General features: G+C 42.4%; 2 protein-coding genes across 6 annotated transcripts; one reads left to right on the forward strand and one right to left on the reverse strand.

The window, feature by feature from the left end:
- Positions 1-2: 2 nt before the first annotated feature.
- Positions 3-5673, reverse strand: THYN1 (thymocyte nuclear protein 1). Of its 4 annotated transcripts, none has more exons than XM_033097183.1 (8): positions 5514-5673; positions 5242-5369; positions 3536-3714; positions 2279-2347; positions 1836-1970; positions 1212-1307; positions 843-993; positions 3-526 (listed from the first exon to the last, which is right to left on the reverse strand). In XM_033097183.1, the coding sequence occupies exons 2-8, from the start codon at positions 5282-5284 to the stop codon at positions 513-515; spliced, it is 687 nt and encodes a 228-aa protein (XP_032953074.1). In that variant the 5' UTR covers positions 5285-5369; positions 5514-5673; the 3' UTR covers positions 3-512. The 4 variants fall into 4 exon arrangements, with proteins under 4 accessions (XP_032953074.1, XP_032953073.1, XP_032953076.1 ...); XM_033097182.1 differs by having other exon boundaries at positions 3-522; positions 5514-5672; XM_033097185.1 differs by having other exon boundaries at positions 330-522; positions 1836-1928; positions 5514-5671.
- Positions 5674-5718: 45 nt separating this feature from the next.
- ACAD8 (acyl-CoA dehydrogenase family member 8) lies at positions 5719-24455 on the forward strand. 2 transcript variants are annotated; one of them, XM_033097177.1, is made up of 11 exons: positions 5719-6036; positions 12003-12103; positions 12529-12698; positions 13312-13421; positions 13802-13878; positions 14284-14421; positions 18375-18510; positions 18609-18706; positions 19039-19191; positions 19962-20064; positions 24093-24455. In XM_033097177.1, exons 1-11 carry the CDS (start codon positions 5859-5861, stop codon positions 24143-24145), a joined length of 1317 nt encoding a protein of 438 aa, XP_032953068.1. In that variant the 5' UTR covers positions 5719-5858; the 3' UTR covers positions 24146-24455. The 2 variants fall into 2 exon arrangements, with proteins under 2 accessions (XP_032953068.1, XP_032953069.1); XM_033097178.1 differs by having other exon boundaries at positions 5719-5964.
- Positions 24456-25417: the final 962 nt, after the last annotated feature.

Below are 25417 nucleotides of genomic sequence, written 5' to 3' on the forward strand. Positions count from 1 at the left end.
TTACACGAGCACATGGCTGAGGAAGGATTCCAGCTTTACCTTTATCTAGCAACTTGTCCTGAAAACTGCTGATGGTTTAAACGCCCGTGTGACCCATATGACTCCAGAGGCAGGTAAGGAAGACGTGTAGACAAAGTCTTCTTCAGTAGGTGTTAACAGGCTGAGCCCTACACTGATATGTGCTATAGTAAAGGAAGACAGTAGAGGTAGCCCTGCAGCTTGCCAAGGGGCAAAAGGAGCCAGCGTGGAGGTAGGAGACCTGTAGTGGCGCAGTCTCCTACACCCAATGCTGTTGTAAAAGAAAAGCTTCACACTTTTCTTGGTAACACTTTTATTGAGAAAAGTACACAAAACCCCCTTATGTACACAACCCCAGATGACTATAGCCAGCGAGCCTCCTTACACCTCCCTTGTGTCTTAATAGAAGCTTCACTTCTTCGGAGTGATGTCTTGCCGCTTCCAGCTAGTGTCTCAGTTAACTCGGTTCCTTCTCCTCCAGGCTCAAAACAAAATCAAACTCCTCTTCCAAAAAGGGAAAAAGAAAGGAAGCATTAAGTCTCGTGTTTCCTCTTGAACAGGGAAGTTATGCTGGGCATTGCTCATGTTACTGAGGCAGGTCGTCTTTCATTCAAAAACTTTATGGAGCGTCTTACTATGTGCCGTACTTGTTGGGCACTGGGTACATAATAAAGAGTAACTCAGGACATATTTCCTCCCATGAGGATGTTACAGGTGAGCAGACCGACTCAGAGAGGTTAAATACAGTGCCAAGTTGAATGAGTAAATGTGAATTCACACCGTCATTCTGGTGTGTGGGTAATAGGTATAGGGCCCACTCTCACCTGGGGTCAGGGGCTGAACCGACAGTCTCTGGTGAGTGAAGAGCGCCATATTCTTTAAAGGGCCACCGGTGGCTTTGTGAGCTTGGTGATGGGTTTTGAGCTCAGCCAGGGGAATGAAACGCTTCATCATTCGAACAAACTGTACATCCACCTACATGATAACAGTGTATGAGACAGGAAGACATATCCAGCTGGACTCTATCCACTGTGTTTTAGCTATTTGCAGGAGGTTGCTATGAGCAGGGTTGCTAGTGTTCTGTTCTATCTCCAAAGTCAGGGTAACCTCATATGAGTTAAGACACCCCAGACCTTCCTCCCTCTCTTTGTCCATCCTTTCCCTCATGAAATAGGAAAAATAGTAGTCTTTACCATGGACCATTTAGGGTTGTCTTCTTTGCTGGATGGATCATAATAAGGATTGCTTTTTTCAAACTGTGTGTGGTCTGGGTAAGCCTCCTTCACAATCTGAAACCAAACCAAGTCTCCAGTCATTTGCCTGAATAGTTAGCTCCAACAACTTTCTTATCCCATCTGCCGTGCTGCAGAGCCACCGAGGCTCACATATCTGGAAATAATACACACACTAAGGAAAACAGGAAACTAACCCTGTTTTGACAAAAATATTAAAAGTATGTTCTAAAACCAAATATTAAGGGTTACTGGTGCCACTGTTTTTTCACCTGCAGTGAATAATTTTATCCTGATAACTCCTGGCTTAGAAGAGCTATACCATCAAGCTTGTATTTAAGTGAAAGACCAAAGTATAGAAATGGAGAGAAGTCCATGCCAATGGGACCTGAAATGTAGCCTACCTTGTTATAGCCCTTGTCACACAGGAAGGGGCGAGGGCAGTTTTTCCATATTCCCGTGAGAGTAGGGATAGGGAAGAAGGTACTTCTTTTTCACTACTTATTTAAGCTGTATCCCTCTGTGTCTATATGAGTAAGTCTTCCTCAGGGGGGAGGGATTCAGACCAAAGCCTGTACAACTAACCTTCACAAGCCCTGCGATGCCTGGCTCTTTGCAGTTGCTATGGTAGAAGAAGGCTTTTTCCTCCAACTTCATGGCTCTAAGGAAGTTCCGGGCCTGTCCCAGGGCAGAAGAAATAAGAACTATCCTTCCCACCAGCTGGAAAACACTAGCTATTAGTAAAAATCAAGTCTGCTTTTATTAGATGAGTTTTTCTTTATTCCAATTTCCCCCAATTCAATTCAATTCTTGCCTTTGCCAAGATACTCAAATTTGTATCAGGACATTGGCTAGAATACACATCATTTGCAAATTGCACGCAGTCAGAGAAATTAAGGTATTTTTGAGTACATTTTTAGCTTTCAGTTCTCGGAAAAAGCAACCTTGGCAAAGAGATTTTGCCACTGAGTAAGTCGCATGGATGCAGGCATTTATCCCACTCTGGGTCTCAAGGTCCTGCCTCTTACCTGATAGTTGCGAACGCCATCCCAACCTGCTATCTGCTTGGGCTGCGCTTTGAGGTCCTCAATGCTGAACTAGGCGACAGGAAATCAAGCCATTCATTAAATAATCCTGGGCCAATTGATAAGAATATATGGAAGAAGATCACTCCTTCCACTACATTGAGGGTGCTCCTGGCTATCGTGAGAGTGTAGTTCTTTAATGGGAAGTAGCTCCACAGAGGCACTTGTGTTGGGCACATGTAAGTACCGTGTTTCCTCCAAAAATAAGACCTAACCGGAAAATAGGCCCTAGCATGGTTTTTCAGGATGACATCCCCCGAACATAAGCCCTAATGTGTCTTATGGAGCACAACTTCATGTAAGACCTGGTCTTATTTTCGGGGAAACACGATAAGCCTTGGGTTACCTTATGCTTGCCAATTAAGAGGATTAGTTGAATGGACAGTCCAGAGGATAACGTCTAGTTATTTGTATTTCACTTATTAAATATTATCTACTCTATAATGTTTCTAATTATATTTTCTCTGGGCTATTATTAAAATTGATTTACATTAATTCCCTGAATCAGGGAAATACCCAGGAACATGGCAAAGGCAAGAGAAGGGCATCCTAAGATTGAAATGTTGTCTAGATTAGGGGTTGGTAAACTACAGCTGTTAGGCCAAATCTTGCCCCATGCCTGATTTTGTAAATAGCAGGGGTGCCAAAAAAATGTATACACATGACTTGCATTCATCTTTTGTTACCAGTATATATTATTACAATTTTAATAGTTTTTTTCTTTTCTTAAAATGTCTATGGGTGACCGGTTAGCTCAGTTGGTTTGAGCATGGTGCTAATAACACCAAGGTTGCCAGTTTGATCCCTGCATGGGCCACTGTGAGCTGCGCCCTCCTTAAAAAAAAAAAAAAAGGTGTAGGTGGGTTTTTGGCCTCCTCTGTAGTTTTAGTGGAACACAACTATACTATTTGTTTACTTGTCTGTGGCCACTTTCTTGCGACAACAGCAGAGTTGCAATAGTAACTATAAGACCCAAGAGCCTAAAATATTTCCTATCTGGCCCTTTACAGAAAAGGTTTGCCACCCATCTTAGAGGATTCACAAAAAATACAGTTGACAATAATAAATCCTGATTTTATTCCTTACTACCTTTCCCCTACCCTTCGAAGATAAGAAGGTGGTGATGGAACCCTATGGTGTTCCTATTCATTTCTTATTGAAAAAGAAAAAAAAAGCTTGGAAACAGGTACATGATCTCACCTTGACATCTACACCTTTCTCTAGTCGGCTTTCTGGCTCTGACTTCATCAGCCAGTATTTGCTTAGATTCTTCCCACAATTTTGAGAAGTTGAAGTCTGAGGGCTGGAGTTCTTCACTTTAGTTGATGCCTCACCTGGGTTCTTAGTCTTGGTACGTTTTCCTGCTGGCCCCTTCCTGTCTGCAATAGACGCAAAAAGAAGAGAGCTATCATGCTTGCTGAGAGGTAGCGTTCCATTGTGGAAAGAGCATATGCTTTGGAGTCAGACCTCCTAGATTAAATTCCTGATCTGTCAGTTACTAGCAGTAGCAACTAAATTGCTGAACTTTAGTTTCTTAACCTATAAAAATGGGACAAGAAAGCCTACCTTACAGGATTATCTTCTGGATTATCCAGTCAGTGGAATAAGAATAATTTACATGATTGTGGTTTAAGATTAAAGGTCCTAACAGTACCTGGCCTATATTTAGTCAGTAAATGTTTTTCTTTCCCTCACTCTCTTTTGTGCCTTTGCTGAGGCTATTCTCTCCAATGAGGAAAGTGAAGCCCTACTCCATGGATTTGTTTTGAAGATTAAATGAGACAGTAGAAACAATGGGCTTAGACAATGCCTGGCATAATAATAAATACTCAATAAATACTTGCTATTATTACCATCATCACCTCATACTTCTTTTCTTGCTTACTGTGCTTTTGTGGCCCGTCTCCTCTCTGCTCTTTGCTCTTTGGCAGTGCCAAGAGAAGTTGGACAAAACAGCTCATTCAGGACTTCGTAGATATGGTAAAGATTAGATTTTATCTTAAGATAATTAGAGAAAATGTGCCTAGAACACAGTAGCACTCAACAACTAACAGTTGTTAATTTCTTACTATATGGCAAACCCTAATCTCTGTTACCCTAACTGTAACTCAGTTAATCTATATAATCTATGAGATATTCTATTCATCTGGAAAATGTTTCCCAGGTTACACATCCAGAATCAGGACCTGTCACCGGTCTATCTGAATCCACACTTAGTGACTACCACACAACCTCTGAATTAAGTCAAAGCTCCTACATCAGTCATTAAATATCATTTATGGATGTCTAATACTCTGACCCTTCCTAGCCTAGTGCCTAGTGGTCCCCTTAGACTCAATAGGCACATTGTAAACACTGTGTTGTCAATTTGGAACCCTTGCCATTCCCCAAAGAGGTACTCCCTCTACCTTTAATTGCTTTGTCCTGCTCTTCATCCACTTAGATGCCATTTTATCCTCGTGAATATAAAAATGATACCCTGTTGTCTTTGCCTGTGGAAAAACCTTCCCATTCTTCAAGGCTAGACTTGAATTCCACTTCCTTCTCAAGTGATCCCTGTTCTCACACACCTAGCAATCCAGTTTCCTGGACCCTTTCACTCATGTCTGTGCATTTTTCGAGGGTAGGAACTGTATATATTACTGACCTTAGTAGTGCATGCCTCCCTGTATTGCAGATGTCTGTGCTTACCAAACGGCTATTGTTTGAACGAACAAACAAGCAGAAGGGACTCTGGGTACAAGCTTGGTGGAAAGAGCAAAGTAGATGGAGGGCGATTAGGAATAACAAAAAATAATCCACATAGGATTCTCTCCACAAGCTGGGAGTCAAAAGTGAACAGCATTTAACAGACCTAGAGAAACGTTTTTAAGGGGTGGCCTTTCTGCAGCCTAGGTGCAGCTCACCTGGCTTAGCAGCCCCAGCCAGCCTCTTCCTGGGTCTCGGCATGGTTTCCCTGCACCGGGCTGAAGAGCAGAAGATTCTGGAATCTACCCAGAGATTCTAGCGGCAACTCTGTATCTGCCCCAGAAACCTGCATAGATGCAGACAATGAGAGAAAACTTAGAGGGTTTCAGCCCCCAAGGGTCTTTTCCGAAGAACACACACAACTGGGTTTGAGCCCTTCGAATACTTCCCCCAGTTATCTACGCCCCCGTTTCCATCTCGCATAACCTACCCCTAAATCCTCTCGGTTGTGTCGTTGATCCTTCTCTCACTGAACCAGTCCCACCATCCTGCAGACAACACGCTTTCCCCCGCACCAGAAGGCGATGCACAGCCTCCCGGCTGCGCTTTCAAGGCGTGTCTCTCCTGCCCCCGACTCCGGAGATCTCTGGGAGTTGTAGTCCCCGCTCCTTGCGCAAACCCGCTTGAATCCGGATCGTGAGGATCTGCACTACAGCTCCCAGAATGCTGTGTGGGGCGGGGTGCGGGATGGGGTCTCTGGTCTCGAGGCCCGGACAGAGGAAGGACGACCGAGGTCAAGTACTTTCCGGCGCTGGCTGTAGCAGGAGCGGCAGCTATGTTGCGGAGAGGCTGCCAGCGTCTCGGAGCGCAGCTCTGCTGCACGCGCAGTGGTCTCCGGGCTTCCGAGAGCGGCCACCGGAACTTGGTCTCCTGCATCGATCGTAAGGCTCTCCCGCGGGTGCAGGTGTTCCGGACCCGGGAGGGGCCGCGGACCGCGCTGTCACCCCCGGGAGGTCTGCACCGCGGTCATCCCCGGCCCGGCTCCCCTCAGGCCGTCACCCCTGGCCAGGTTACCCACGCCGGCCCGTCATCCTCAGGCGGTCAGCACGGTCGTTACCCCTGGGCGATCACCCTATTCTGTCCATCTGGGTGGCTTCCCTGGCCGCCCTCGCCAATCTCTGATCTCAGTCTGTCTGTTGTGCCCCTGGGCCTTGTCTGCTACTCGCCCACGCCTAACCTCGATGTGGATGCGAAGCCAAGCTTCTGAAACGTGTGCCCCAGACCTTTCATTGGTCCTTGAGCCCTGAGTTCACTCCTACCCACCGCATCGGTCTAGAGGAACTTGGAGTTTCTTGTCTGAAAGGCAGACTTCCTACCGCATGGGGCCCTCTAAAGTTAAATGGAGATATGAAAATACTTTGCAGCTAATACAGCTTAATCCTTGTTCTTGATGCTGTTCGTTTATTGTTAAAATCTTACTTAACTTAGTTTATATTGTAACCGGAGGCCAAACGAGTGCGGGGCTGGTGCTGCCAGCTCCGCTCAGCGGACGGGACTCAGGAGTTGGGTCATAGAATAAGTGTTTATTATCAGATCACCGGTGGTCTGAGAAGGCAGCCGGGCTAACACCTCCAAAAACTGCCTTAACGTTCTCAGACCTGCTGGGGTTATTTAAGGGAAAATCAGGGCTCTCTCCCAGAGGCTGCAGGCCGACCTGGAGGCCTGTTCTCCTTTCATGATGCCCCTCTCTGTCCTCTCTGTCATCGTATCTCTTGTGGCTCCAGTGATCCCGGAACGGTGGGGCAGTAACCTGGGAAAAATGCTAAGGGTAGAGTTTGTTATTAGCAAGCATCTACAAGGCGATCTTCTAATATAAGGATCTGGAACAGGAACAGAGCAGGGCCTCCAGGAGGCCGTCCAAGCGCAGCCACAGTGAGCGTGATTTACTGTTTAACTGTGGGGCTAAGGGAAAAGTGAAGCCAGCCCCAATGGCAGCAGGGCATCCCGGAGGCTTTCTCAGTACAGGAGGCCTGGCTTGGCCCTGCTTCAATATTACCAACCTCTAAATATCATGTTTCATAAGTTTACTTACAGATACAGTAAGTAAGGGTTTTACATTTATCCTCACTACTATGAGATATTCTGTTGTTATCCCGGCTTTCAAATGAGGAGTGGATGATTAGAGACTCAGGCACCAAACAGCAAAGAAAGAAATTTGTGGCTTTAAAAAAAAGAAATCAACAACAAAAGCAGTAAGAATTTGAAAAGCCTGGTGTTGGTGGTGATAGATGAACAAAAGCTCCAGCAAGTACAAGATTTGCTCACATGTTTAGATTTTATAACTTGACACCTATAGCTATGAAACACTTTTACTGTTTAAATTTCTAAAGGAAAAAATATATATCATTGCAAATGGGAAACTACCAGAGTTTACAGACCTGAATGTCTTCAGGGACCAGGCAGATACTGTGTTTCCCTGAAAATAAGACCTAACCGAACAATCATCTCTAATGCATCTTTTGGAGCAAAAATTAATATAAGACCGGTCTTATTTTACTATAAGACCCGGTCACATAATATAATATAATGTAATGTAATGTAGTGTAGTGTAATATAATATAATATTGGGTCTTATGTTAATTTTTGCTCCAAAAGACGCATTAGAGCTAATTGTCCGGCTAGGTCTTATTTTTGGGGAAACACAGTAATTTAGATGTGAATAACTGAGTAGTGAGGACCTATGCTGATTAAGGGATACCCAGTCACTTTGAGACTCTGTCAAGCACCTAACCACTTTTTTCTTCTGAAATATTATTTTTTAAATTTTAAATAAATGACACTTTTCTTTACAGCAGAATAGTCTATGAATCCCTTAGGTTGACACGTAGATCTATAAAGTACACTAAGGTATAGAATACTGTTTTTTTTGTTTTGTTTCCTCAGTGTCACCTTCACAAGGTGCTGCCCTGTTCTAGCACTTAGAATTTGGTAAACAGGGTCACCCTTGTTGATACCAAAGTAGATAAGGAGTTGTTCTGGTAACAAATACGTTAAATATGAGTATTTCCTATTTCCAGCAGCTAAGTGGTATAACTTCAGCTGATGAGGTGCTTTTTCATGTTTTTAAAAGAAATACCTTTTAAATAGTAAAATGAAAGGAAATTGTCCTTTCAGTATATCATCCTACACATTAAAATATCAAATTAATGGAAGTGATCAACAAATATTTCTCATTGTTTCATTGCATATTTTAATGTGAAAATAATTTTTAAGAGAATTGTGATTTTATTATATTTTAATATATTACATATTTATTTTATATAATTTCCACATTTTACAGGTGTTATTGTCATTTTACAGATGAGGAAATTTACTCACTGGCTAGTGGAGCCCTTTCATTTTGCAATGGAATAAGGTTTACAAATGTACTTGACTTACTGAAAGTTGTACAGTTAATAATTTCAGAACCAGAGCTCAAATGACTAATTCCTTGCCCTGTGCGCTTTCAATATAATTTGCTGCAACTTCCCAAGCATTCCTTGAACACGAAGATTCTCAAATACTAGAACTATTGATTCTCTAGTTAGGTTTCTACTTGGATGCATTTAAAAATTCTTATATTATTTGGAAAGAGAGAGAGAGAGAGAGAGTGAGAGTGAGAATATGTGTGTATGTTGGCTTCTTGAACTCTGCTAGTAACTCCAAACTTCATGTGGCCTGGTTTTTGTTTTGTTTTGTTTTTAGAGGGTATGTTTCTGGGAGCTTAGGTATTTTTACTTAGTAACTATGCTTTCTCATGTATAATTTGCTTTTCAACTTGGCTTTTCCACTTTTGTTTTTCTCCAAGAAGTGCTCTCCTTTTGTTAGCATTCCCATGCTAAAATTAATTGTTTGTTCCTTATCTTTAAAACATGTAATTATATTGTATTTACTTTTACATATGATTTGCACACATCTATTACCTGTTATTTACTTAGGGTGCAATTCAAATCTACCTTTCCCTTAAACTGTTCTGCTCTGTCAATTAATTTTAAACATTTATTGAACTCTTGCTGGGACTGAAACTGTGTAACACTTCTCTTTACACAGTAAGATGTTTGCATTATTACCATTTATGCCACCCTATGTGTGAATACAAAGACCATATTCATCTTTGTAACCCCAGCACTGCTCTGCAGGAGACATTCTTTTGTAAATGGTCTTTGAACTATGATTTACAGGAGCATTTCTGCAAAATAGTGCAAATAAATGACCTGACTCCTCGTCAGGGAACCCTGAATTGTTTATCCCTAACGATATTCCTGAGAGTAGAACCCAATGTAGGTTTCTATTGCGGGCTTCTCAAGGGAGCCAAATCTTTAATCCTCACCACCATTCATTTCTGAGTTTCCCATTTTAATAAGAGTCCTGATACAAACAGACTGCTTTCTCCTGCCTCTCACAGGAGGTGACCAGGTCTGCCCCAGAGAAACAGACTCTGCCACCTGAGCTTATTGTCTGCTGGAAGGGCTGTGTGTCAGTATTAGGTACTGAAATAAATTATTGTCGAGTGTGGCTCCATGGTCTTCCTTTAGTGCTCTTTAGCATCACCCCAGAATGACTGAATTTTTAGCATTGTTGGATGAAACCTTAGATAATAGAGACCTACATTTTCTCTTTTCCCCTTACATTTTTACAGCCACCACTGTACCTCAGGGCTTCACTGTGCCTCCAAGTATAGGCATACACTCCTTTATTTTTCCTTAGCACACCTGAGGCAGGTGGTCCTTTCAAAATGGCAGTACAAGAGAAATAACAAGAAAAATAACAACAAGAGAAACAACAAGAGAAATAATTGTGAACAATATAAGTCAATTGTGCCGGTTGCTGATCCTACTGTGTTGTGCCAGCTCCCAGGATATGTGGTCCTATCTTTTCTAAATTCCCTGCACTGTCCCCACGAGGTTGTTTTTCACAGGAGCATTGCCTAAGTCTTTACTTTTTGCTCCCTCTAGCTACGTAGAAGTCTGTATCACCTTGCAAAACAGGAAACATATTTTAGGCCTTACTTAACTAGCTAGTTGTGTTGCAGCTCTGCTTTCCAATTCAGTCCTATCATAACTCTATGCAACTTTTTCAAAATATGTAAAAAAATAAAGTGTTCATGTCATTAGGGAACTGATTAAAGAAAATTTGTAAAGTAATATTGTGAATGGAGTAATCACTCTGTTTTATGTAGGTAGACATAGATATCGTCCTCCTAAAGAGTATCACCTCTGATGAAATACTCTTATAGTGTAGTCTTTTACAAGATGTTTAAGGCTCTAGGGAAACTTCTCCCAATGAAGCTATACTACCTGTTGGTATCGCTCAGTTAATCCATTTTCCTTAGCTTTTAAGTGTCTTCGACCTAGAAGTGAAGGAATTACCCAAAGTCACAGCACTGATAGTCAGGATAGAAAATTTTCTAAGAATTCTGAGTCCATGAGGTGAAAACAGATTTAGTGAGGCCTTAACCATGTTTTTAACACTGGAGGATTTTCATTCATTGTTCTCAATGAATGTCTGAGACTTGCCATATGCATGGCCTTATTATAGGCCTTTTTCCTTAATTTGGAAGTAAACCAAAGTATGAGGTATGATAAAAAAATATGGTGAATGTTTAAATTTTAAAAAATTTATTGCAATAAAAGACACATTGCTATTAACGCCCCTAAAAATACTCCCTCTGCTTCAAACACACTTATCCCATCATTCTTAACCACTTTCTGAAGCAGCTCTGGAAGTCCTCTTTAGTGAGTGTCTTTAGTTGCACTGTTGTGGCTGCCTGGATGCCCTGAATTCATTCAAAATGTTTACCTTTCATGGTCATTTTGACTTTGGGGAAGAGCTAGAAGTCACACAGTGCCAGATCCGGTGAATAAGGTGGATGAGGACACACCGTAATGTTTTTATTTGACAGAAATTGCCCTACTAGAAGTAGGGGATTGCCCTACTAGACAGAAATTGCCCTACTAGAGCAGGGAAAGGCAGGGATCTTCAATACAGGAAACAGAGTTGAACCTTAGTTAACACTGTGTGACAAGTTTCAGCTTGTTCGGTGCAGTCAGTCGGGTGTGACTACAGTTGAGAGAAGATGTGTTTTAAAGTGCGCCATAAATCATCTTCCATCATGACAATGCTCCATGTCACACATCGCTTTTGGTATAGCAACTTCTGTCAAATAAAAACATTACAGTGTATCCTCATCCGCCTTATTCACCGGATCTGTCACCATGCGACTTCTGCTCTTCCCCAAAGTCAAATGATTCAGGACATCGAGGAAGCCACAACAGCACAACTAAAGACACTCATGAAAGAGGCTTCCAGAACTGCTTCAGAAAGTGGCAAGAACGATGGGATAAATGTGTTCGAAGTGAGGGGGAGTGTTCTGAGGGGGATTAATGGCAATGTGTCTTTTACTGTAATAAATATATATATCATGTTTAAATATATATATATGTATATATAAACATGATCACACGTCATATGTGTACCTTTCTTTCCCAGTTGATCTTTTAAAAATGAATGTTGGTACGGGTAGACAGCTATAGACAGATATATGTAGATAGGATTTCCGCAGGATAGAAATACAGAAAAGGTAGGACAGCCTAAAGGAAAAAAGAAAAATGTTTACCATAATTTGAGGGTCAGTGTGTGTTTATTATTTTTTTAAATGTGGGTTTATGAGGAGGAAGAGATGAAGAAGAGTATCGATAGAATAATTAGGAGGTAAGTAAAGTCAGCCAATCCCCTTGGGAGTAAAGGAAGAAGGAAAAAGGTGATGATGTATCAAAGAAACTGATTGATGGTGGGTGGTGTCATTCTCTGGATGCTAAAGATAGTACTGTATGGGAAATGCTGTAGTAGATCTGCTGCCCCGGCTTCATGGAGATTCTTGTTTGTGGTACTCTTCCCAGATCCCTGTTCTGAAACTGAATGTATGCAATCTTGTCCATAGCTTCCATGGGACTAAATGAAGAACAGAAAGAATTTCAAAAAGTGGCCTTTGACTTTGCTGCCCAGGAGATGGCTCCAAATATGGCCGAGTGGGACCAGAAGGTAGGAGTTTTGCTTGTGGCTAGATGTTCCCACAAATGCTTCATCTTCATCTCCTTAAAATCCTAATTGGGCAGTGTTTAATCTCCACTTACAAATGAGAGTACTGGTAATGGTATGATTCCTTTCCTGAAAGGAATCCTTATCGTCTTGAAGATACCTGTATTTTTTTTTTAATTGTACAAAGATTTGGATCACTCCTAAACCCAAAGCAGGTGTATTGGTAATAAAAAGAAACTTTAATGCCAGAAAATCAGTCCTTATAGAATGCATTTTAAATGATACCACTGTATAGATGACAGATGGGCATATTAAGTTAAGAGAATCCCTACACTCCCAAATGCAAACATCTTAATCCCTCATTGTGCCCTCTAGAAAAGTCCATCTAAGCATCACTCGCTGGTGACCCTGTTCTCTTTTGTACATAGGAACTGTTTCCAGTGGACGTGATGCGGAAGGCAGCCCAGCTAGGCTTTGGTGGGGTCTACGTACGAACAGATGTAGGTGGGTCTGGACTGTCACGGCTTGATACCTCTGTCATCTTTGAAGCCTTGGCTACAGGTTGCACCAGCACTACAGCCTATATAAGCATCCACAAGTGAGTGCCCAAGTTTGGAAAGCACAGTGAAGTGCTTACACGGGTTGACTGGGAAGTTTCAGATAAATTGGGAAAAGATTTCTCTTTCAGATTGAGTGCCTTTGAAGAACTGCACAGTTAAAAGTTCAATCTAAGTATGCTGCTGCCTGTTGCACTTGAATCTTGTATGTTGCTCAGAGAATCTTGTATGTCTGCTTGCCTTCTTCCAAATTCTAGATTGAGTGGTACCAGACTTCCCCAGTAGTGGTCAGGGCCCAGTTTCCCTTTTCCTCAACCCAAAGGTGAAACCTCCAGGAACTGGGAAAGTACGAAAAACTCTTTGACTTTTAGGGAGCTCAGTTAACATCACTAGAAGTAGCATGAACATCCAAGTGAGAAATACCCTGGCCCTGGTTATCTCTAGGGGGTACGTGTTCCAGGAATATGTTTTAATCCAGGTTTTTTCTTTAATGTTGAATCTGCTCAGTGGTGACTTTTCCCTTCCCATTCTCTCTTCTGCTTCTCTCTACTTTTCTGCCTTTGTTCTCTTTCCCCATCCCTTTCCCCCGCAAATGTCCTTTTCTTTCCCATCTTAATCTCTGTGAATGTCTTTTGTTCTTGCTGTCCCTGTCAGCATGTGTGCCTGGATGATCGATACCTTTGGAAATGAGGAACAGAGGCACAAATTTTGCCCGCCACTCTGTACCATGCAGAAGTTTGCTTCATACTGCCTCACTGAGCCAGGTGGGTTCGCCACACTGCAGGTGAGATGGTACGCGAAGTCACCGAGCACTCCTTAGCCCATTGATACATATAACCATTGTTTGCCGTGCATAGTTGTAGAGTAACAGATTCTTATGATTTGATGTCACAAGACTAAGAGATCTCTAGGGCAGAGTCTCTCCAGGCTCTTTGCAGGAAGCTAACTGCAAGTTAGTGTGATGACAGATGGAAGATGGTCTGATTGCGATGTGCAGTTTATACCAAGTACAGAGTTACTTCGGCTGTCTGGATTTTAAAGTATCAAACTGTGAGCTGTATGTTATAAGGGACTGTGCTGGGGCTCCCCTAACTTCACTGACGTTCTCCCCCACCCTCTTTTTCCTCTCTGATCCCTGCTTTAGGAAGCGGGAGCGATGCTGCCTCCCTTTTGACCTCAGCTAAACGACAAGGAGATCATTACATCCTCAATGGCTCCAAGGTACCAGAGAGCTCTCCTCCCAGAAGAGCTTGGAGACCGTTTCCATCTTCCTGCTAACCTTGCCTGGATCCTTGCTGTCTGCGAGTTAATATTCCCATAGGGTTTTTACGTGTTGGGCAGAGAACCTCTGACCAATTTCCCTTTATTTACCTTCACTGTTTCTATCTCTTTTGGTCTGATTCCAGATAATTTTGTTCATTTTTGTCTATCCCTTTGGTAGTCTCATCAGCTAGATCACTGATTCCTCAGTCAGTGCAGACTCTTTTTACCTCTTCTTAGTTTCTCTGTGCCATTCTATCTCTTAGTGTCCTTTTGATGGGAGGACCTCAAGTATTTTCCCAGATGCTAGGCTCGGAGAACTGGTGCAATCGCTGATTCCTGTTCACCACCTCTCCACCCTCACAGGCCTTCATCAGCGGTGGAGGTGAATCAGACATCTATGTAGTCATGTGCCGAACAGGAGGACCAGGCCCCAAAGGCATCTCATGCATAGTTGTTGAGAAGGGGACCCCTGGCCTGAGCTTTGGCAAAAAGGAAAAGAAGGTAAGTGGCTGTTGATGGGAAGTAATTCAAGTTATGAGACTCTCCCACCTGCCAGACCACGTTCTGCTCTGTTTCAGGAAATAGGTTCGCATACTATCTAACTTGTTTGGTGGCAATTTCTTCTAGTAGAATTTTGACAAGAACATGTAAAATAGAATAGAACATCGTTAACGAAACCCTAGACCACTAGCAAAAGTGCCAGTCATTTCTACAAGCTGCCTGTTGTTTCAGTGTGAGTGATTTCTCTGTCATCGCTCCTGCCTCCACTTTTGTCCTGTATTTCTTATCCAGCATCTTATTTTAGTTATCCCAGGAGGAAATACTTATAGAAGATCTGGTGTTGACTAGATGTCTTAGAAATGATAGGCATGTGGCCAACTTTTTTTCTTTAAAAAAAAAATAAAGGAAAACTCATTGATAATTGTGGATATTTCAGTGATGTAAGAGGGAGAGTGTTTCCATGGTTGCTTTGAGAAGACATTTCTAGGACTAAGACATCTCATAGCCAGGCCACGAACAGCAGAACTGTGATTGTGTGACTAGCTGGTGATGAGGGTGAGACCTTTAAGATTTGTTAGGCTAGATGAACAGAATAGTCACCTACCTCCAATGTGCTCTTTTACAGTTAGGACTTTGGGGGAGACATCAGGTAATGAAATAACCCGTAAATATACTTCTGTCATACTCTTAGGGTTTCCAGATTTCTCTGCATGACCCTTCCTGATCATTTGTAACTGCCAAGGAGTTATGATTAGTTTTAATACCTCTTGTAGCATAGCAGGTATTTACTGGACATCTACTGTGTGCAAAGCCCATGCTAACTCCGGGAGCAATACAAAAGTCACTACCAGCCTTGTTTAGGACTATAAGACTTAATGCCGTCTTATGTATGTAAGACGTATATCCTAGGTATGATATATAAGATATTTAGCTATAGGATTTCTTGATCTGAGGAATGTCTGTTTTGGATTCTAAGACACAGACTGACTTATGTACTCTTTACAGGATCCAGTTATACTGATTCAGGTTTTAATGTGATGATTGCTTCGACAGACATAGGTAGTATCCACCTAAATATTTGTGGTATCTGTTAACAGAATACCAAAGCTAACAAGTTTGGTGCCTGGAGAAAAATTGCAAATAAGTTCCATTAACAGAAGTGTATCTTTTCTTCCCTTCATTTTCTATTTCTCTTCTGTTTCTTTTAAGCATATATATTTTCTTTCATTTATTTTCTTTGTTTATTTTTTTTTAATCATTACTTTTGCTTTATACATTTTTTGACTTAAGAGAAATTTGGAAGGATGTCTCTTCATTCATTCTACTGCTGGTGAGTGCCCCCTGTGTGCCTAGCACTCTTCTAAGGAACATGATAGAGTGGTAGACAACACAGACATGCTCTGCCATCGTGGAATTTACATCTTAGTAAGCAGGGACAGGCAAGAGACATGAAGAAAAAAGGTGCCTTCCATTAGTGCTCAGTGCTACGTAGGAAGGAAATAAAACAGGATGACATGACACTGACTGAGGAGAGCTTCTTTAGATAGGGATCACTCAGTGAAGCCAGACATTTGAAATCAGATCTAAAATATTAGAAGGAGCGAACTGGGAGAAAAATTCTGGGCAGAGACAACAGCAGAAACTAAGGGCCTGAGATGGGAATAAGATGGGAATAAGATTTGAACAACCAAAAATAGTTCAGTATGAACCAAGGGTAGTGAGCAAAGAAGAGAAAGGTGTGGGATGAAGGTGGAACGGTAGGTAGAGCCTTGCAGGTCCAGGTGAGGAGTCACCCACTGATCCTCATGGTTGATTTGGCGTTCTGATAACCTGAGCAACTGGCTTTTCCCTGTCCCTGCTCCGTGGCCTTTTTCCTGCAAGCATGTTCTTTGACTTGGCACAACACATTATGCAGCTGAGAGCTTTACCACCAGCTGTGCATTGACTTTATGGGAAAGTAATGAGGACTTGCTTTGTCTTCAATATTATCGTTGAAACAATCATCACATTAAAACCTCAATCAGTATAACTGGATCCTGTAAAATTATGTGACAATTTAATCAAAGGTTTTGTATAGAAGAATGAGTTTTTTCCTGGGAGGGGTGGAAGTGAGGCCTCTTAGAAGAGAATGTGAAGATAATATGTGGGACTGAAGACAAGACTCACAAAAGAAATGGGCTCTGGTGGTAGTGGTCCAGGGGTGTAGGGGCTTCCAAAGGAACAGTGGCCATCTGCTCTCACTGGCTTCAACTTCCCAGGGGCTCTGCTTGGGTTAGGGATGGAGTAGTTCTCTCTGCATAGGGAAGAAGGTGTTTTCACAGTAAGGGGTTAAAAGGCAGAAGGTCTGAGGTGGCAGCTATTTGTATTTGGTTCTTTTATAGTTAAATACTATTAAGGTCAGAACTTTCTATTCCATTCTTGCTTTCAGGTGTTTATGTTCTAGTTGGGAAGATAAATTCACCGGTAAACACCTGTGAATTTATAGGCCAGTGAAAATATAAGCCAGTATTGGAAGGTTTCAGACTTATGCTGAGACTATGAGAGCCTGAAAGAGAACAAGGTCACTGCTGGTTCAAGTGACTGGGAAGGTCTCAGGAGGCTTCATTTAAGCTAGACTGATGGAGTTTGGGGATGGGAGATATTCATGGTGGAGGGAGCAGAATAAACAAAAGTATGGGTGTAAAAACCCAGTAGCACAGTGTGTAGACAAGCTTGACTGGGGTGGAGAATACTTATAGGTGACCTATAGAAGAGAAAGCTGGTAAAGAAAGATTGGGCCACATTTAGAAGACCTTAAGTAAAAGGCTGAGGAATAAAGTTTATCTTCCCAACAAAAGGGAGTTATTGAGTGTTTTTATATAAGGAAGTGATGGTGATGTGAAGGCAGTAGTGTTTTCAGAGCTCTACAGGAACTGGGAGATTTTATATAGTCTTGAGGTTTTAAAATCTGCATCACCAACTCTCAGAGTTCTTTGAACCCTTGGAAAGTACCTGGAAGAGGAGATGAAAGTGTCAAGTATTGAGAGCCTTAATCTATTTATATATGAAAATCTGGAAGATTTTATTTGAAGAAAGTGGCTCTGCTGGTTTTCTAGTACAACTCCCTTATGTAAGGGAAAACCAAGGCCACAAAAAAACCAAGTGATTTGGCCAAAGATTGAAAATACAGCCAGTTGGTCGATGATGTGGACTGTATCTCAGGTATTCAAAATTTTCTCTGGGCTTGTGACTGATGTATTTCAGGATGTCTTGGTAAATCAGGTCTCTAGTAGAAAAACCAAAAACCAAAAACCCCTCAGAGTTTACCAGTAGTGTTTGCCAATTTCTGTGGTATAAATGCTCCCATCTGGCTGATTTCAGGTAGCCAATGTGATGTCACTGAAAGCCAAGTTAGCAAAAGATGCACATAATTGCCTCTTATGACCTGATGCCAGCGCTGGATCTCTCTGCAGATTCATGCTTGTCGAGGTATCACAACCTGGTGAATATTATTCATAACATCTTAGAACACTAAGCTTTTGAAAGAAGAAATGTGGCTGTTGTTTGTAATAGTTTTTATATTGTCCTTATGTAAGGACAAATAATCCAGATAATTCTTACATTTTCTATATTTTTTAATAAAACAATGTACTCATAGAGGCAGCAAAAATGAGGACAGTCCTGCCCCAATCCTACAAGAAAGTGTGAGAAATGTTTATGAGGAGGTTAATCTGCTAGAGTAGACATTAGAAAGTAGATGCTCTTACTCGGTTAAAAAATGTTTAGCTGAAAAAAAAATCTGTCAGAGTTGACAGATATTTAACTCTGAACTTTTATTTTTCCCCTCATTTTAAGTTCTCAAGGGTCTAAATCTCAGGATAATGGAACCTATACTTCACAGACTTTTGTCAAAAGAGAACACTGCCCTGAGTGGTGAATGGTTGAGCAGGCATACAGTCCCTGATTTTTACCAGGTGGGGTGGAACTCACAGCCAACCCGAGCCGTGATCTTTGAAGACTGTGCTGTCCCTGCGGCCAACAGAATTGGAAAGGAGGGGCAGGGTTTCCTCATCGCCATGAAAGGACTGAACGGAGGGAGGATCAATGTTGGTGAGAACATAAAATGATAGGGCAGGGAGGGCAGTGGGCTGGGACAAGCAGCACCATCCTTCCGGCTCAGTTGAAGTGTCGACACTCTTCCTTTCTAGCTTCCTGCTCTCTGGGGGCTGCTCATGCTTCAGTCATCCTCACCCGAGACCACCTCAATGTCCGGAAGCAGTTTGGAGAGCCTTTGGCCAGTAAGCAGGTAACTGTCCAGGTGTCTCTGCATTTGCTTCCCACTCTGCATGAGACCTGCTCTGTGGCCCACGTTCTTCGGGAGAGTGGGGAGTTCTGCCCCCATCTTAGCCAGAACTCGTGCTCTGTTTCCATCAGTAAACTTTTTCCAGAGGTAATAGTGAAGTGCACGGCAAGTGAAGTGGACTTAGAACTTACAAGGCGGTACATGTTTCTTGTAGAAGAGGCAGGAGGCTTTGAAGCTTAGGATCACTGAGAAAAGGGACCTCAGAGAAGCCCCAGACCATGTGCTGCTCTAAGCCTACCTATCTTGTCTGGCTCTCTTATCCCCTTTTGCTGCAGTACCTGCAATTCAAACTGGCCGATATGGCGACAAGGCTGGTGGCGTCACGACTGCTGATCCGCAGTGCGGCCATGGCTCTGCAGGAGGAGCGGGAAGATGCAGTGGCCCTGTGCTCCATGGCCAAGCTCTTTGCCACCGATGAATGTTTTGCTGTAAGTGACGATGCCCTGTTTCTCCTGGGTGAACAGGGAGCAGCTGTTAGGGCCAGGGGTGTTGAGAGCTTTAAGTCAACTGCCGACATGCTGGAGGGATGGCCTTGGGGTGTAAGGATATAAGTTAACTCCTGAGAGCCTCCATGTGTGCTCTCGTAACTGGCCTTTTACCTAGTCCATGCCATTACACATTTTATTCTGTCCCTGTCCTTTGGTTGTGTTCTAGATGGGACCTACCTTTGGAAGAAGGTTCAGAGCAACCCAATGCCTCTTTGAATGTCAGTGGCAAAACTACTGGGGGCACCAAAAAAATGTATACACATGAGTTGTATTAATCTTTTGTTTTCAGTATATATTGAGTATTACAAGTTTAATAGTTCTTTTCCTTTCTTAAAATGTGTATACATTTTTTTGACACCCTCTGTATTTCCACATTGAGGCTGTGTTGCCACTAGATGGCACCTTAGCTTCATAGAATCCCAGCCAAGGTGATTGCCGGTAGCTTTTCCCTGCAGACAATGAGCCAGAAAGACAAAAGTGTGTTTCGCCTTTCTGATGGGAACTGACAAGTTAAGTAGGTGAACTTCTCTTGTTGACTCTGACCATGGAGAACACGAGGCCCCTCTTTGGCTTGGCTGGTCATCTGTAGGTTGTTCTTTCTCATAGTGGGTTATACCAGGCTGCCAGATTGGGAGCTAGGGTAAGAAGAGCAAAGCTACTTGTTCCAGTCTTCCTGAAATCAGAGGTTCCTGATCCCTGTTTCCCTGCAGATCTGCAACCAGGCCCTACAGATGCACGGAGGCTATGGCTACCTGAAGGACTATGCTGTTCAGCAGTATGTGCGGGACTCCAGGGTCCATCAAATCCTAGAAGGTAAACACCATTCTCTTTCTTTCAGAACAGTTACAGGATCCCCACTCTCCCCAGCCTGTCTGTCCCCATGCTGATGTGTTTTAAGGGTTCCACCAGGCCCTGTCTGTCTTTGGCATCCTCTTCCTCTGTCCTTTGCTCTCCTGACCCTGTTCTGGAAGGGACTGTTGGTGCCATACGCAGAGCACTAGCCTGGGAGTTAGGAGGCTCTGCTTTGTCATGGGAGTAAGAAGTCATCGATTCACTCCACTTCTGCTCTTTTTCTTTGTAAATTTTAGAGAAGGCTCAAACTGAGATAATATATGAGAAAAATTTTGAAAACTGCAGCAGTGATTATTCTTTACTGTTTTGAAGTACTTGGTCCTCAGGAATCCCAAAACTTCTGTATCCAGTAATGTATAGGGCAAATGTGAGCCAATTCGATCACCAGCTGCCTCTGCAAATTGATTGTCACAGCCAGATGGTCTAAAAGGTACCTCTGTCGATATTGGATTGCTAATGGGTTTTTCAGTAAAATAAATCAGTATGTGGGTATTTTGTTGGTAATCACAGACATTCGGGCTGGGAAAAGTATAAGCTGTTGGAGTCATGCTCAGAACATGGCTTCCTCCACTCTCCACACCAGTGTGTAAGTTTTGAAATTACATATCTGATGTTCCAGCTAGCATAGGTAGCTGGGGTTGTTATGCTGTAAGAAAAGCAGATGGGGCAAAGGCTCATCTAAGTGAGTTTTCAGTAAAATAATGTGGGGCAGCTTTAATGGGACATAGCTGGAAAGCCTGTGAGCGCGGGCCTCCCTGCTGCTTTCAAAGCATCCTCCTCAAAACTGAGCACACATCAGAACCACCTGGAAGGCTTGTGAAAACATTGCTGGGCCCCATCCCCAGAGTTTCTGACTCAGTGGGTCTTGGGTGGGCCTGAGAATTTGCATCTCTAACAAGTTTTCAAGTGAGGCTGCTGCTGCTGTTTGTCTGAGAACCACACTCTGAGACTCACTGCTCTGGTGTTATGTTCCAAAGCTTAGTCTCTGCTTTCTGCTGCAAACCTCATGCCTAAAGTATGTTTATAAGCTCAAGTGCTAGTGCTCAAATTAATTCCCTATAGTCTTACTCCTTCTACTACTCTTGCAATTGCTTTTTCACCCAGTATCACGAGTGTAAGAAACTTCACCTTCATTGTACCTCTCTGTCTTTTAACCCTGTTAGAACAAATGAGAAAAGCTAGATACATTTATGAGGCGTGATCAGAAACTATGGTGAATGTTTAAATTAAAAAAAACTTACTATAGTAAAAGATACATTGCTCTTAATCCCCCCTCAAAATACTCCCCCTCGCTTCGAACACACTTATCCCATCGTTCTTGCCACTTTCGGAAGCAGTTCTGGAAGTCCTTTTGTGAGTATCTTTAGTTGTGCTGTCATGGCTGCCTCGATGTCCTGAATCATTTTAACTTTGGGGAAGAGCCAGAAGTCCCAAGGTGCCAGATCCAGTGAATAAGGTGGATGAGGACACACCGTAATGTTAATGTTTTTATTTGACAGAAATTGCCATATCAGATGCAATTTGTAACACGAAGCCTTTCCGTTGTGATCACAAAATACAGTGAATGCTTCTGCCAAGTGCCATCCAATGGAAAGGCAGGGATCTTTAGTACAGGTAGTGGCCCATCGAACCTTAGTAACAGTGTGTGACAAGTTTCAACTTTTCGGTGCAGTCAGGCAGGTGTGAGCAACGGTTGAGAAAAGATGTGTTTTAAAGTGTGTCATAAATCATCCTCCATCATGACAATGCTCTGTGTCACACATTGCTTCTTGTACGGCAAGTTCTGTCAAATAAAAACGTTACAGTGTGTCCTCATTCACCTCATTTACCGGATCTGGCACTGTGCGACTTCTGGCTCTTCCTCAAAGTCAAAATGATTCAGGACATCAAGGTAGCCACAACAATACAACTAAAGAAACTCACGAAAGAGGACTTCCAGAACTGCTTCAGAAAGTGGCAAGAGCGATGGGATAAGTTTGTGCAAAGCGAGGGGGAGTGTTTTGAGGGGAATTAATGGCAATGTGTTTTTTACCGTAATAATTTTTTTCTTATTTAAACATTCACCATAGTTTTTTATCACACCTTGTATGTCAGACTACACCATCATCTACTCGTGGAAAAATTTGGGCACTGGTTTTTATCACTTTGTTGGTTTATTATTGAAAATTATAAAATATAGGAAAAGTAAAAAAAAAAAAAAAATTACTCATGATTCCACATCAAGAATTAATACTTTGGATGCCCTTTTTTTTTAAAGACACATTTATTCAGTGTCACGATCAGATGATTACATTTAGCAATCAACAGCAGCATGGGTGCAAACAAAAACAATCTGCATTAAAACCCTTTGTTGGAATGCTTTCTACTTTCCACAGAACAGAAACTAAAATAAGTGTTATACAATTAGTCATAAATACAGTCCTTGAGATTTTTACCCATACACGAGTATTGTCTAAAACATGTCTTCTTTGTAGCAGCTAGGCGCTGTCACCACTGTGCTTGGCTGAGTTCACAAATCTCTTGTAACCTATAGCTTCCCTGTCACGTCTCTGGCTCTCCCCTCCTGCTAAGCTTTGTTTCCTGGTAGTAATTAAAACCTGCTGCCTCTGCCATAGCTACTGGCTGCTGCTGGAACCGCCATAGCCACCTTGGTTTCATGGTTTGGCAAAGTATTGGCCTCCATCACCATAGAGCCAAAACTTCTGCCTCCAAAGTTTCCTCATTTCATGGGATCAAAATTTGAAAATTAATTGTTGTAATTGCCAAAATTGTTGTAGCTTTCACCACCTCCAAAATTGCTTCCATCATTACCAAATCTGTTATAGCCATCCCCACTGCCACCATATACTCCACCATTACAACTGCTACCAAAGCCACCTCAACCACTGAAGTTTCCTCCACGACCAAAGTTGTCATCCCCACCAAAACCACCTCCTGACCACCACTGAAGTTTCCAGAACCACTTTGACCTGTTTGGCTGGATGAAGCACCAGCCATCTTCTGCTTAGACAGGGCTTTCCTTACTTCACAGTTGTGGCCATTCACAGTATGGTATTTCTTCTGAATGACAATTTTGTCTACAGAGGCATGGTCATCAAAGGTTGCAAAAGCAAAGCCTCTCTTCTCGCCACTGCCTTGGTCAGTCACGATTTCAATCACTTCAATTTTCCCACAGTATTCAAAATCATCTCTTAGGTGATGTCCTGCAGTGTCTTCTTTAATACCATCAGCAAAAATCTTTTTCACGGTTAAGTGGGTGCCAGGTCTTCGATAATCTTCTCTTGAGACAGCCCTCTTTGGTCCCACAACTCTTCCATCCACCTTGTGTGGCCTTGCATTCATGGCTGCGTCCACTCCCGCCACAGTGGCATAGGTGACAAACCCAAAGCCTCTGGAGCGCTTGGTGTTTGGATCTCTCATCACCACACAGTCTGTGAGCGTTCTCCATTGCTCAAGATGGCTCCTCAGATTCTCATCGGTTGTTTCAAAGCTCAAACCCCCGATGAAGAGCTTCCATAGCTGTTCAGACTCTTTGGGAGACTCTGACTTAGACAGGACAACTGTGTGAGGGGAGATCTAGCTATGCTTACTCGGTGGCATCCATGGACAGAAAGGTTGGTCTCCTTTTATGTTTCAGTACGAAAATACCTCCTTTTGGTCTTTATGCTTTTGTAAGTATGTTTTGTAAAAATAGAATTATACTATATACCATTTTATATTGCTTTTTGGTTTTTTGTTTGTTTCTTTTACCTAAAATAAGCATTTTTACAATCAGGAGAGTTTTTTGGTTTTTTTTGAGTAAGTTTATTCCTCACTTTCTGACATTTTTCTGTACTTTGAAGAGAAGTCTGTGATAATCCCATCCCTCACAAGGGTAAAAGCATCAGTTGTAATTTGCATCCATGAGCTGGGCCTGGAGTACCCTGGTCAGAGCTTTACTGAGCTCTCAGAGTGCGCACTAAGTCCTTCATTCTTGCTCCTTCCTTCAGGTAGCAATGAAGTGATGAGGATGCTGATCTCGCGTAGCCTGCTTCAGGAGTAGCACCCAGACCTGGTGTTCTGGTGTGATGTTTGATGTGCCACTCGAATTGTCCTGGATGGCTCCTTGTGGACGATTCTGTTACAAGTGTGTCATGGATGAGATCTAAGGATGGCACTCTTCCAGGTGGACCCTGCACTCTGTGTGCTGGCAGCAGAGTCAGCCGTGGGACCGGGGCAGAGTCCTCAGAACTGCAGGAGCTGCTGTGATTGGGGGTGTCACAAGAGGACGTACCGTCTTGTTTTCCTGATGCAGAAAGGTGACCAATGAAGATGCACCCCCAAACCACAATCCTCCCTCAAATCCACGTCGGTTTGATCTGCCTGCATTTTGCTGACTCACCAGACCGTCTTCCAGGCGTCTGGGCACTTCCATGGAGGGCTTCTCCTCATCATAAAGCAAAGGCGTGGGAAAAGAGCAATGGAGAGAAAATGTCCTCTTATCTTTTTCTGTCCTCTGCACCTCAGCTAAAGATGCAGAAGGCTCTGTGGGCCACTTCCTTTGTAGCACGCCTCAGAATGTGGATCAGGATCAAATGAGTATTAGGAAACCTTTGCGCCTAAGCTGCAATTTAAAGTGTATCTGCACTTCTGGACATCAAGGGCTGGGGTTATCTGGAACTTGGAATATTTGTTGTTGTTTTCTTTTTTAGAAGCATGTGGTCTGGAATGGTATTCAACATTTTTTATAACCCTTCCTGGTAAATACTTTGAGTATATTTTTTTCTACCTGTGTTTTTTCTTGTTTGAAGTTACTCCTCTTTTTAAATGTTTTTAATCACTGCATTGATAAAACCTACCCCCTTCTGTACCATCTCAAGTTCTACTAAAGTTTTTATCTTTCTAATTAAGCCTTTACAACTATTTAAATTTTTTAAATTATATTTAATTAAACATTTAACTAGATTTTGGAATAATAATCAAAAACCTCTCCTTGACCAAAATGGCTTTTCAAAAACAGGCCCCTTAAATTACTAATAGCTTTGCAAACCAAACATTGTTTATGATTTATAAAAGTAGATTTAAAGTAATATTCAAAGATGGAGACTTTTCAGAGAACCCTGTTATAAGTGATCATTACATTACTCTGTCTTCTCACCTCTATAGAAAAAATATCCAAGATATTTTGTTAACTACAAGTCAGTGTTTAGAGAGATGTGCATCTTTAGCTCTGACAAATATTTTATTTTTTAAATGCATACTTTCTGCAAGGAACTGTGCGGGGCACTGCGACGGGGTGTGGGTATACTGTAACGTGTAAAATGTGTTTCTGCCT

This window comes from Rhinolophus ferrumequinum, chromosome 25 (genome assembly GCF_004115265.2).
Source record: "Rhinolophus ferrumequinum isolate MPI-CBG mRhiFer1 chromosome 25, mRhiFer1_v1.p, whole genome shotgun sequence".
Classification (NCBI taxonomy): Eukaryota; Metazoa; Chordata; class Mammalia; order Chiroptera; family Rhinolophidae; genus Rhinolophus; species Rhinolophus ferrumequinum.